We start from the raw sequence: 13,970 nt of genomic DNA, 5'->3' as shown, positions 1-13,970 counted from the left end.
ATTGGTCAGGGGGTGTGGCCACAGAGCACGTCACCGAACAAAACCACAGTTGATTGGCGAATTTTGGGAGCCGGTTGAACCAATGGGAAGCGGCCTTGATTGGGGGTGGGGGCGGCTGCGTGTTTCCGGAAGACGTGGCGGCTCTCGCCTGGGCTGTTTCCCGGGTTCATTCCTCCCGACTTTGCTTCACACCCTGGGTGCCCCGAGCTGCTGCCGCCTCTGCCCTCGACGCCGCAGCCATGATCTCCTTAACGGACACCCAGAGTAAGCACCTGCCCGGCCGGGGGCCCGCCGGGAGCTCCGCGCGTCGGGGCTGGGGCTGGGGCTCGCCCGCCCCTCTGCCGGGGTCAATGAATGAAGCTCCCCGCGGGGGCGGCGGCCTGCGAGACGGAGCTCGGGCTGCGGGGACGCGAGGCCTTGCAGTGGCGGACCTGGCCCTCGAGGGGGGTTCTTTGGGGGTTTCTGGGGGTCCCCTCTGAAGAAGGGCGCTTTCGCGGAGCGGGTTAGGCGCCGGGGTCGCCTCTCCCCACCGAGACGGTCGCTTTGTTTGCTGACGGCCTTAGACAAAGTTTGGGGCGCGGTGCCCGCGGCCCACTCCTGGGGACGGTTCTGCACAGGGCACACTTAGGGTCCTCCACGAGTTGTTTTAAACGTCCCCTGTGGTAGGCTCTTCTCGAAAATAGTCCTTCTCTGAAGTGTTTTGAATATTCGCCTTTTGCCACCACGGAGAGAGACCTGCCAGATTCCTTGCAGCGACTTTGCTCGGCTACCCGGGAGTCTTTCTACAATAGTAAAAAGCCACTTTGTGTTCCGTGAAGTAGCTTCTTTGGTTCATAGTGTATATTGTGCTTTGTTTTATTATTTTAGCACCCCTCTCTGCCTGCCACAACGTTATCCAGGCCTGTCTTATCTCTAGACTTAGCGTTGCTATGTCTTTCCTGGCCTCTCCTTTAGTTGGCAACCCCTACTTGCTAATTTTAATGATTTTTGTGTCTGCATCTCTGGGCAGCCCTCTCGCGTTCCTGTATCTGCCGTGCATTTCCTTCAGATTCTGCTTAACTTACTGTAAGTGTGTTCAAGATTGTAAGAATCAAACAGGCTGTTGAAGTGAAAATAGAACTTTATTTAAAATGTCCCGGAAATGGAGTCTTATTGTTTCAACTCTTGCTGACTTGATCTTCTTGAAGTTTGTAAATTCTGCACCCACTGTCACCTCAATAAGGCTCCCTTCCTTCCTAACGACCGAGTCTGCACCTTGGGATAACCTGCCCATTACCTAAATGCCCAGTATCAGAGTCAGCATCCAAAAAGGATGCCCATCCAGAACAAGATCACCTGTTCTGATCAGAGAATATGAATATAGTCCTTTTGTTGTTTGTTTCTTTACTTATAATAATTAGTGATTGTATAGAGGCATCTTTCAGTTTACCAAGTGCACTTATGTAATTACCTGTATTTCTTATAAGAACTCTGTAAGGCTGAGAGGAGTATCTCTTTTATATATTAAAAGAAATTCTGGGCCTCCCTGGTGGTGCAAGGGGCACAGTGCTGTGAAGCTGCCCGCAGCCTCTGTGGCGGAGTTCAATCCCTGGTGGGCCAGGGAGCTACCCACATGGCACATCAGACCTCTCCTGACTTACACAGTGCTCCCCTTAGCATAAGTGTACTTCAGTCTCTCTCTCTGTTCCCCACTCTGTATCTGGTGAATCCTCTCACCTCCCACACCTCTGGCCTATACCCCAGTTCTTAAAAAAAAAAATCCAATAAAAGAAATTCCATTTCCCAGAAGGAAACTGACAGAAACCAGATCTGTTGGTCGCTTGATCCCTGGTCTGCTGGCTCAAAAACCTTTGTTGTCTTTGCACTTTTGTTGTCCTTGTGATACCCTATTCACAGCTAACAAGACTTGATATAAATTTTATTTGTGATGTTAGAATGATGGACTTCTTCCATAGCAAAAAATAGTTTCACTAGTAGGTACTTATCCTGTAAAATTATGCATTGATTTTTTTGTTTGGAGATTGTGTATGCTATCCAGAGCCTCTTTTCCTTATGATACACAGTACTCTCAATTGAGGCCCCAAATTAAAGTTGGACTGTGCAAAGAAATTAGCAAAATTGTATACAGAAATTGCTGGAATTTATTTCTAATTCTTGTAATTGCTCAGAGGAAATATTTAATTTCCACATAGATTTCCTAACTGTAAATTATTATTACTCCTATTTATCTGACTCTGTGATGATTACATATATAAAAATATAAACCTTTACCCTCTTTGTATAATTATTTTCTTTTGTTGGATTCTTACAGGGATTAATGCCTGATTTACATGCTTCCAAAATCCATAACAAAATAATTATGTTGAGTATGGGCAGAAAGGAAGTATTCTCCTCACTTAATTAAACTAAGGAAGATGAAATTATACTCTTTGCTGCTTATTAGTCCAGTGTTTTAGATGGACAGTGGATTGGAACACAAAATAGTGAACCTGAAGTTCTATGGATTTCAAGTGTGTGTGTGTGTGTGTGTGTGTGTGTGTGATTAACTGCAGTAATGGGCTTTCAAAGTGATTAGTCAAGCTTGTCCTGGGTTTCTGAATCCAGGAAAGAGTAAGCAAGCACTGATCAGGGTAGAGTAGATAGCAATTGATTTTTTTTAAGAGATTCTTTAATAGTACTCCCCATCCCAAAAAATACACTTGCATGATTTATTGAAGGGGACAAGAGTGGAGCAGTTTCCCTACTACCTCCAAATCCTTATTATGTTACATTGCCTGAAAATCTACCAGGGTATTCAGTTGAGTTCACTTGAATTGATACTCAGGGTCTTTATTATGACATTTTCTATTTTGTAAGGCATAATAAGAAAGATAATGCCACTTTCTTTTTTTTTTTTTTTTTTTTTTTTTGTGGGACCCTTACCAGCGGCCAGGGAACAAACCGGCGCAGCAGAGGCTGCAGGCATCCTCACAGCCCAGGCTCAACCGCTGCACCGCCAGGGGAGGCCCCACTTTCAAATTTTCAAAATAACATATCAAAGTGTTAGCAGCAGTTGCTATTGCATTAAGCACATATCTCAATAAAATTTCCATACTACACTGTTTATGTTAGACAAATTTGTTAGATTGCTTTTATCAAATTGTCTTTTAAAACACACCGAGGTAAGAGTTATGAAGGTTTGAGAGCGCACAAGAGGAGAGTAAATGTAATTTGTTCTGTATTATTCTGGTGGTGAGCGAGTGGTATTATGTCGGGCATTAACAACCAGGGGACTTATGAATGTGTTGACATAGGGAAAAAGGGAATTCTGGAGATAGGAAATGACACAGTGAGGCCTGTTTGAAACTTTTGATCACTGTCTATTTTGGCTAAAATGTTCTAGGCAGCTGTTTGATGCTAGATTGCACTGGATAAAGAGTAGAAGTATTTTGATCTCAAATTATAGCCATAAGCTGTGGAGTCTGAAGACTGTACTTGAAGTCTAGCCTCATTCCACACCATTACCCTGCCTTTCACTACCCCACCCCTAAAACACACACACTCTTGCTGATTCTATGATTAAGTGTAGTTGCTTAATCTGAGTCTTTGATTGGCCATACAAAACATAGGACTGGTGCTATTCTTTACCTTACAGCTGTGTTACAGGAATTAAGATATTTATAGAAATACTTAGTTAAATGTAAAATTATATTCACACATCCTTTTTCACTGCACACAATTTTTAATAGTTCTGAGTTATGTTAGATCACAAGTTAATCTTTTGAAACTTGAATCACTGAAAGATGTTTTGCCCAGATCTGTATATTCCAGTGTCCTTGAGTTTCATTTAATCAAACATTTAACCTAGGAAAAAAAAACATCCTGTAAGAAGCAGTATGCATTTGGTTATGCACATGGACTTTGTATTCAAATAGACGTAGGTTCAAATGCTTAACCAGAAGTGTGACTTAAGGCAAAGTAAGTCAATTCTGTAAAACTCAGTTTCCTCCACCTCTAAAATGAGGTAATGAAACTCATCTCACTGCAGTCTCAGGAGGATTGCATTATATAAGGCATGTAAAGTTTCTCATAATGGCTAACTTGCGGTAAATTCTCAACACACACTTTTCCATGTAATTCCCTTCTGATCAGTAAATACCTCAATATGTTTAGGATCATTTGTGAAAAGATAAAAATTAGTTATATTCAAATAACTCAGCTGCCAATAATTAAATCCTTACTGGTCAATAGTTATTTCATGGAATTTTACTTGTTCTTTCATCCGTATTTTCCTCTGGGAAATTGTCTGACACCTAAATTTTTTTTTTTGGTAAATTCTCCTAAGTCATTTAAATATGAAGTATCAACTTCAAGTTCTCATAGGGATTTACATCTGTAAAACACATCAGTGTGGGCCTCCCCGGTGGTAGCACAGTGGGTTGAGCGCAGCACTGTGAAGCTGTCCATAGCCTCTGCAGCAGTGCAGGTTCGATTCCCGGCTTGCCAGGGAGATACCCACATGGCGTGGCAGACCTCTCCTGTCTCGCCCGCTGCTCCCCTCAGCAGTGTTTTCGGTCGTCTGCCTGTTCTGCTCCCCGCTCTGTCTCTGGTGAATCCTCACCCTCCCACGCCTCTGGCCTGTACCATAGCTCTTGTATAAATAAATAAAATCTTTTGGAAAAAACACATCAGCGTATTTATAGGCAGGTACCTGAATTCTTTAGAGTGAGTGAGGAGGGAAAAAAGCTAGAATGGAAAGCAGTAGTTAATTGTAAATTGAGGAAGTGGAGGAGATAGAAAAGGGTATACAAGAGAAATTTTCAACTTATCAGAACATTTATACAGCTTGAAAAAAAATTAAATAGCTATGACCTAGATTTGGCTTTCTGAAGCCGAGGCAAAAAAGTTAAGTAATGGGTCAGAAATCATTGTGTTTCCAAAAATATGATGGTTTCTGCTCTGGTTCATTATTTTCTGCAGCTATTACACCAGATAAAACAAAGATTGTTGACTATTTCATGAAAACAAATCTAAAAAGACCAAGAAAGTGATAAGATGAATTGTGCTGTGTGGCATTAGAAGAAAAGAACAGCTATGACCTTAGAAAGTTAAGACTCTCCAGGCTAAAAAAGATAAGTCTCAGAGAATGTAAAGTCCATGAAATTATTGCTTTCATATATTTGGTGAACAGAGACCTCAGCTGATGCTCTGTCCCCCTCTGCATATTCAGTAGCTGTTACCCTGGCCAGCATGTCGGACATGATCAGTAATTCTCTGTTTTTGAATGAATGAAAATCCAGAATATTGGTATTAGCTGAAACAATGTTCTTTGAAACTTTGGAGAGATGGTTGTGGGACTTTTAGACTAGTGGATGAATACATTCCTAGTTTAGATATATACATTTAGATACAAAGAGAAACCTACAGTGGGCCATCATAAGGTGACAGTGTTTCCTAACCTGAAAATTAGTGAGGAGACAGCCACTCAATTCTGGAAATGTTTCCTGTTGCCATGATGAGAAACTGTAACTGAGAGAAGCATGTCGTGCTGACCGTCGTCGATAGCATCTCTAATGACTTAAAGAAGGAATCAGTTTTAAAAGGGGAAAGAAGTGATAGAAGTGATAGTCAGAGATAGGAAAGACGAATAAGCCCATACATGTATTTATGGCCGATGTCAGAGGACTTCTTGGGAAGGAATGTATACATAACCAAATGTTTAAGAGTCCTGGTTTATCGCCCTCTGTTATGAGTATGTTTGTGAGAAATCCTTGTCTTATACAAGGATTACAAATTTCCAAAATATTAAAAAACCCAAGAAATTTCCATTCACATTTTAATTTTGAGAGAATTTGCTGATGTTAATTTAGTTTGTTAGAAATTTTAATGAATATTGCTATGAAGTTAACCTGTAGTGTTGGAGACTTATTTTGTTACATCAGCCAAAAGATAACAGAAATAATTTCTTACTTTGTTTAAAGAGATCTTAATGTAACTTATATTTCTCTGTCTTTAACCATAAAACTTCTTTTGCAGAAATTGGAATGGGGCTAACAGGATTTGGAGTGTTTTTCCTGTTCTTTGGAATGATTCTCTTCTTTGACAAAGCTCTACTGGCTATTGGAAATGTGAGTGTTTCAGTATATATTTTAACTAAATTCATCAGGAAATTTTAACTATAAATGAGTATTGCCTGCTATTAACTTTTGGGGAAATAATTCACTGTTACTCATGTGAAGATTTCTATAACATTCCCTTTTTCCATCAGAAACAAAACCTTTCTGTTTACATATGAGATAAATGCTAATGAGAGTCCTAATTGCATAACTACTCTATGAAGTGTTTGGTATGTGATTTACAAAGATTAAATGAAGTGTGCCTCTAAATGGGAATTCAAAATAGATGGTTATAAAGCCCCCATAATTTGGCAAATTTGTTAATATGTTTTGACTTTAAACATTTGTGTTTTCACATTTGATTCAACAGCATAAAATTAACAGATTTTTAAAAAATTGTTTAAACCTTTTAAAATTATGGCTCTGTATTAATGGTTGACTTGCTTAAAAAGGTGTGTATATTTTTATTTGGAATGTATACTCTGTTGTCCGTGCATGGAGGTTGTACAGAGTTCTTGAAACAGATAATAAACCTTCTAAGAGGACCATAAAGTTACTGGATAATGATTAAAACCTTTTGAAGTGTATATTACCATTGTGCTTTTAATTGGAAAATATAAAGTATAACCAAATTATCCAGAATTTATGTTTCATAAATAAGAATATAAACAGCATTGGTATCTCAGAATATGAAACGTAATCATTAAGCTTGATAAATATCGTGGGAAATATTTTTCAGTAAAGAAAATTAATGAAGAATGGCATGTGATTTGGGAATAAAACCTGGGAAAAGCAAGCTTTTAATTGCTCAGTGTTGCTTATGCTGGAAACATACCAAATACATGTACATTTGAGAAGGCATGACTATTTTTACTGCGGCTGCCACTAAGTTATCAGTAGAAAACTAGAATCTTCTTCCTCGCTTTGCAGTTTCTTCTACTAACATTTGGCCATATTTGTATTTCTGCCCTCTATGTGAACTCCCATAGCCCATGATGAAGCAGGGTTTCTCTGATCAGAAGCATGCCCACCTAGGAGTGACATATTTATGGGCAGCCTCCCTCTTTATTCCTCGCCGCACATCTACTTGACTAAGCTGTGCCCACCAGCAAAACCTGGGGAAACCGCTGCAGGCGCAGGTGCCCACCAGTAACATCTAATCTGTCTTCGTTTCTTTTTTTCTCCACTTAATCAAAATCGGACTGGGCTAGAAGGCAGGAACACAACTGCAGCTTTAACAAAACACATAGTTCACTCCTTGCTTCTTCCCATTATCTTTAGCTCTGGCCTTACTTTTCAAATCTATGCAGCGTGTTTAACTACTTTTTCTGTGTTGGCTTTTCTTCTAGGTGTTATTTGTGGCTGGCTTGGCTTTTGTAATAGGTTTGGAAAGGACATTCAGATTCTTCTTCCAGAAACATAAAATGAAAGCTACAGGATTTTTCCTGGGAGGTGTATTTGTAGTCCTTGTTGGTTGGCCTTTGATAGGCATGATCTTTGAAATTTATGGATTTTTTCTCTTGTTCAGGTAAGGCTTCATTCCGTCTTTTCTCTTTCAATAAACACTGTGTCAAATAGTTATGACAAAAACTCAAGATATTTACATCAGTGTAAGAAGACTGTTTCTTAAATGGATTTTTTTTAAAGATTTATTTATTTATTTATACATACAAGCACTGGGTACAGTCAGAAGCGCGGGAGGGTAAGAGAATTCACCAGAGCCAGAGCGGGGAGCAGAGCAGGCAGAAGGACCGAAGTACACTGCTGAGGGGAGCAGCAGGCGGCAGGAGAGGTCTGCGCGCCATGTGGAACCCTCCTCCGGTGGCCGGGGAGCAGCCGGGGATCGAACTGGCGCTGCAGAGGCTGTGGGCAGCTTCGCAACCCAGTGCTCAACCTCTGCGCCACCGGGGAGGCCCTTAAATGGATTTTTTATGTTGAATCTTTTATGACAGTTGTAGATAATTCCGTCAGCTACAAAAATGTTCATTAGGTGCCAACTGCCTATGTAAGGGTGTAAATTATCTTGTAAAGTATTTTCAATGCATAACACTCATTTCATTGGCATTTTAAGTCAATGTCTTTATTGATTGATGGGTACATAGATAGCACTTTAATATACAGAATCTGATACCGCAGTTATTGCCACATGATAACAGTGCCTTAAGTGCATATGCCTGTTATGAAATTATGTTCAAAATAATGGCACCAGAGATTTTGATCAGTTAAAGTTTTACAAATGCCAGTTTCCTAGTGAATAAACAATGGTGTGCAAGTCAAATTTATTGAACTATTTATTCAGGGGCTAGAGATCTTTTGTCTTCTATCTGCCAGGAACCATATTACCCACAGGAGACATAAAATGAATGAAGTATCAAATCCATGTTTGAGAATCGCTCATTTGTACTATGGGAAACCATCCGTACCCATACCAGCAGAATATAGTAGCAATGCTATTGAACGTGTATATGCGGAGTAACACAGGAGCACACTAAAGGAAGGTGTCAAGCTCCGGGAGACAGAAGAAATATTAGCTGAAGTTTGAAGTATCTGCAACTTTCAAAATTTGGGCAGAATCCTTTTTCTTTCTTTGTCACTGGTTAGAGATTGATTCGGTAACAGAGAATGTGTTGGTTCTAAGAACTTTTCTTCTCTCCCAGGGGCTTCTTTCCTGTGGTCGTTGGCTTTATCAGAAGAGTGCCAGTCCTTGGGTCCCTCTTGAATTTACCTGGAATTAGATCAGTAAGTAGTCATGTATTTAGCAGTATATTCAAATAATTGCCATCAAGATAAAATACTCTTTGTTGCTCTTCTGGAAATATGAGTGATAGGTGATTAATTGATCAGTTTTTTATTATGACATAGATCACCACATCAGACAGAACATGATTACCAGAGAAAAAATAAGCATTGCAAGTACTGTAAAACCTGGAACTTTTAATATTGTGCTGTTTTTGAATGTAACGTGGATTAATATTCTAAGCCACCATTTCCTTTGAGATTTGAAGGCGCTTTTCAGTGAATTTCACATGATCTTTAATATTGGAAGAGCAGTCAGGTAAAAAGAAAACCGTTGCTTCTTACATGTATTTTCTTTCTTAGACTAGATCACCAAATGGGTTACATTTTGACAGTTAAATACAGCACTGTTATACTGGGCGTCAGATGATGAGCTCCCGTCCCTGGCTCTGTGGACAGTTTGAGCAGTCTTGTCAAATCTCTGTGTCTAGAGTGGGCCATCAACTTTCTAAAGTTGTTCGTAGGTTCTTACAAACCTTACGAACCTTACAGATGTTTCTAGAGAGATGGCCCATCATATTTACTGAATTCTTAGACAGCTAAAGGATGACTGATCCACACCAGTCCTATTCAAAGCTACCTTTGGACAGAGACTGTTGTGCTTTCTCACCACTTACATTTACTTGAAAATTTAAGGATTAAGGAATCCATGAATATTTTCATAGCAGCTTTTAGTTTCCGTGTGCCTAGTTACCTGTTTGTGAGCAAGTGCAGTGTTGGGACACAGGCTGCTAAGGGGGTATCCTGTTTCATCTGCATTAATCTCCACCCTTATGCAGTAGTTACTGTTTATGCTTAGAATGGCTTTTGAATTAACTGGGACTTCTGTTATAAAGTTATAATAACTTCCAGTGTTCTTAATGTAAGGATTCTTGAATATTTGCAAAAATGGACACCTAATACTATACATTCTGTTTCCTATTATTTACTTAATTATAATATGTAAAGTAGAAACTGACCAGTGAAATTGATCTCTAAATTTTGAGAGTACAACCACTTGGGTTTGTAGCTTTTAATATCTTCACTAACTACTTTGTTTCAATATTTGTTTGCATCACCATCTGGAAAGCTGAAGAAAGCCCAATTACTTTATATCTGGGGTGGAGCAACCAAAGTAAATAACCACTTACATTAATGTTTGTTAAAAGATGTACTCAGTAATTATGAATTTATGCTTGCATTATTATTGCATCATTGCCACTTTCAGTCTGAAGTCCAGTATACACATTTAAAGTGTTTGTAGTCAATCGCTATTGTTAATTATTGAACTTAATGGAGTTAAATCTGTTTGTTCAAAGTCTACATAGGCCCAGAAGAGATGCACAGTTATGGTCAGTTGAAATATCTCGTTGGGTTCATTAATGCATGAATGGGCTGACATTTCAGCTTTTTATTTTTGTGTTGAGCTAGCAGTGTTAACTTCATTTTATCTAATTTTTTTCATTGTGTTGTGCATTTCTCATGTTGCACCCTTAAAGTCATATGTATAACATGTCATGCAAAAACAACCTGTAGAAAAAAAAATGTTATATACATTTATGTGTCAGAAGATAGTGGTGAGTAGTACTGGGTTCATCATCGTTCGCCATACCTTAAATTTCCATAAATGTTCTTACAAATCTGACTTTTTAAATTGATATAATGATATCAATAAAAAATTGATATAATGATGTGTACTGCTGTAGGCATTCTTCTAATAATCTGTTTTTCTTCTTGCAGTTTGTAGATAAAGTTGGAGAAAGCAACACTATGGTATAACAACGAGTGACTTGAAGACTCATTTAAAATATTGTATTATTTATGAAATCCTTTGAAGAATATTCAGCACAAAGTTAAATTACATGAAATAGCCTGTAATGTTTAAAACAAGTAGCCTACAAAGTACCAACAGCAGTTAACAAGGAAGCATCGAAAACAGGCTTCTAATCAAGTCATCTAGGAGTCAGCAAGCAAACCGCAGGGGATGAAATCTGTTACAATGCATTATTGAAACTCTTGAAGGCAATTTTTCTTGTATTTCCAAAAGGTGCAAAACCCAGCCATCTTTAGAGATGGGGCCTGCTCCTTTTCTATCCCTCTGGAGGTGCAGGCATGCCACGGGCATGTGCTGTTGAGAAATGCCCGCTGCAGTGACAGGAGTATTTCCAGTGTCTCTGAAGGTGACTCGTGAATCAGATGGGATTATGTCATGTTAGCGTATTAACCAAGGAAAACCCAGCTTGGAGGTTTAAATCACCTTTTTTTCCCTTTTTTTTTTTTTTTTGGTAAACTGATGGTTAAAGTAAAATTTTTATGGTTGACAACTTAATGCCAGATGGAAATCTCAATGAAATATTCTTTGTTGGAACACGCAGAGGTCATTCTTTACTAGCAGCTGACTAAAAGCTCTTTTTTGGTCAGCTGCATACTCCAGAAATACATTTAGTGCTTGGGAGTTTGTCGGTCGTTACATATAAATACCCAACAGAAAGCACTCTTGGCCTGGTCTGTTACATAGCTTATTTTATTGAATACTCTTTCATTCTAGATACTAAATGATGCAAACCAAATGGATTTTTCCACATCACGGTGTAGTTTTTCTTCCTTTTTGTAAATTTTAGCAGTTTATTATTTTGCTCTTCATAAATAAAAATAACTTGATAATGTATCAAGGTATCAAGTTATAACATGTTAAAAGGTTAACCTTAGAGCTGTTTTTTAAGGGCTGGTTATTTAAGGCTGAGTTTGCCCTTTTTCATCATAGAGATCAGTATGCATGAGGTGTACATCATATGATCACTCTTTGCCTTGAGTTCATGGAGAAAATATCTGTTTTCACATGCTGAAGTTATTTAACTGTAGTGAAGCTGGCTATCATTTCTTAAAAACATGACACTAAAAAAAAACAGTGTGTGGTGTTTGTCTATCACTGCTGCTTGTCAGGCAGTAAAAAACTGGTGGTTTCTTCATGAGTAAAGGTGACAGCTTTTGTAGTAGTTCTAGGAATGCATCTCAACAGCCATTATACTATTTGTTTTACCACTAATGATTGCACTATTAACTTAAAAAAAATAGTGATACAGCTTTTTAATGTATAAAATCATAATTGAAATTTGTGATTTTTATTTACAAATGTGTACAAAATAAATGACAGCTTGTGTTGTTTTTAGTTCAATCTCTTCATGCGCAGAAACTCCCAAACTTGCTCATGTAAAGACGGAAAGATTTGGCATACAGGCCAGTGGTTCAGTCTTGTGGATTTCTGTCTTTTTGGTACTGCGTTTGACTTACAATCTGTGAAAATAGGTAATATTGATGAAATGAGACTCCTACCTCAATAGTTCATGGAATCATAAGAAACCTAGTGTTGTGTCTAATGTTCTTCAAGGAAGTAATATCCTCACTTGGGGAGAGCGTCAAATATATACATATTTGGAGGATGGACTTATGAACGGTGTCCTGTCAGACTCTGTTACATGTGTTTTTGACTGACCCATGTGATTTATAGTGGCAAGATGATTCCACCCTTTTAGAGCAGGAACAATATCTGTTAGTGTAAGGAATTCTGTATTATCTAACTCCTTTGTAGAAGTGAATTTCTATCATAATGCTCTTTGCACAATAACAGACATCTCTCTCTCAACAATCTTCTTTCAGAAAGCATCATTAGACAGGTGTGTGTAAAGGATTTGATAATCTCCCAGTCCTCTTAGTAAGTTGAGAGACTGGAGCAGTTTTCAGTTTTAACTGAAGCCACAGTCAATCTCCAGTGTGAGCTTGGGCCGCCTGGCAGCACTGCATATTTCTTTTTCAGAACCATTGATGAGCCTCTATTTCTAAACCTACTAATCCTGTGATGGGAAGCATTGGATATCCTGTTGTTTCTTCCTTTCAAAAATTAGCCTTCTGTCTTTTTGACAAAAATATACTTTGGTTATTGCTATAAAGATGGAGGAAAAGGTCTAATACTACTTAGCCTTAACTGTTTTTGGCATTGTTCAAATGTATTTTCTGTAACAGAAACTTATTTGGAATGTTCTTTCTTTTCTCCTTATAAATTGTAATTCCTGGAGTTTCGCTGCTTTAAAAAGTCTCAGCCAAATTATATGATCTAACAATTGAATATTGTAAATACACTTGTCTTACCTCTCAATAAAAGGGTACTTTTCTATTAATTGGTGCTTGTCTTAGCTGCTGTAGCAAAATCCCGTAGATGGGGTGCCTTAAACAACATTTCCTTCTCACTGCCCTGGGGTCTGGGAAGTTCAAGATCAAGATGCTGACTGATTAAATTCCTTGTCGGAGTGGTCTCCCTGGTGGCCTAGCGGTTAAGTCTCAGCAATGACTGTTCCTGTCTCACCCGCTGCTCCCCTTAGCAGTTTATTTCAGTAAATCCACCTGTTCTGCTCCCCACTGTCTCTGATGAATCTTGTCCCTCCCAACCCCCCCTCCACCGTTGGCCTACACCCCAGTTCTTCTATGCAAAAGAAAAAAAAGTTCCCGTTGTGGGGACCCTTTTTTTGGCTTGTAAGTGGCTGCCTTCTCTATGTCCCCCATGGCCAAGAGAGCTCTGCTCCCATCAGAAGACACTAATCCCATCATAGAGGGCCCTGGCATAATCTCTGAACCTATTTCCTCCCTGCAATACCATCATATTGGGGATTAGAACTACCAACAGGAATTTTGATGGGAGGCAAATTTAGTCCACAACAGTGGTCAAATGTATATTTATTATGGAATTCTAAAATTTAGCATGGCACAGTAGCCACCTTATTTTTGAAAAATGAGCCTTAGGCAATTCCATTTTGTGAAACATTAATCACATTCATTTCCAAATTGCTTGACTGTAATCGTAAGATAGAAATGGACTTTAGATAACCCAAAGAAGTGGTCAACGAATTTAGAAATTGGTACACATGTGCTTAAATATCCTTTATCAAGGAAGGAATATATAATACTTATTTGTTAACAAAACCACTTAACATCTGCATTGTCAATTTTGTTAAGGCCACAAAACCACTGGCCAAGTATAGGACTAAAGTATCCAAGAAGTATGTGTTGAATCCAACAATTAAACTGCAAGTCTCAACTCTGGTGAAC

General features: G+C 38.8%; 1 protein-coding gene across 1 annotated transcript; it reads left to right on the top strand.

Annotated features, from left to right (window-relative positions):
- Positions 1-100: 100 nt before the first annotated feature.
- On the top strand, positions 101-13,044 carry GOLT1B (golgi transport 1B). Its single transcript, XM_037514250.2, has 5 exons — positions 101-264; positions 6,016-6,107; positions 7,445-7,623; positions 8,753-8,834; positions 10,611-13,044. Exons 1-5 carry the CDS (start codon positions 240-242, stop codon positions 10,647-10,649), a joined length of 417 nt encoding a protein of 138 aa, XP_037370147.1. The 5' UTR covers positions 101-239; the 3' UTR covers positions 10,650-13,044.
- The last annotated feature ends 926 nt before the right edge of the window (positions 13,045-13,970 follow it).

The sequence above is a fragment of the Talpa occidentalis genome, unplaced genomic scaffold, assembly GCF_014898055.3.
Source record: "Talpa occidentalis isolate TD23 unplaced genomic scaffold, MPIMG_talOcc4v2.1 talOcc4.16, whole genome shotgun sequence".
NCBI classification, from domain to species: domain Eukaryota; kingdom Metazoa; phylum Chordata; class Mammalia; order Eulipotyphla; family Talpidae; genus Talpa; species Talpa occidentalis.
Note: the sequence above shows the minus strand (reverse complement) of the source record. Positions and strands in the feature narration are given on the sequence as shown.

Coding starts and splice junctions, on each gene's coding strand:
- GOLT1B (XM_037514250.2), top strand. CDS start 240: ATGATCTCCTTAACGGACACCCAGA. Junction 265..6,015: donor CTCCTTAACGGACACCCAGA/GTAAGCACCTGC, acceptor CTTCTTTTGCAG/AAATTGGAATGGGGCTAACA. Junction 6,108..7,444: donor CTCTACTGGCTATTGGAAAT/GTGAGTGTTTCA, acceptor CTTTTCTTCTAG/GTGTTATTTGTGGCTGGCTT.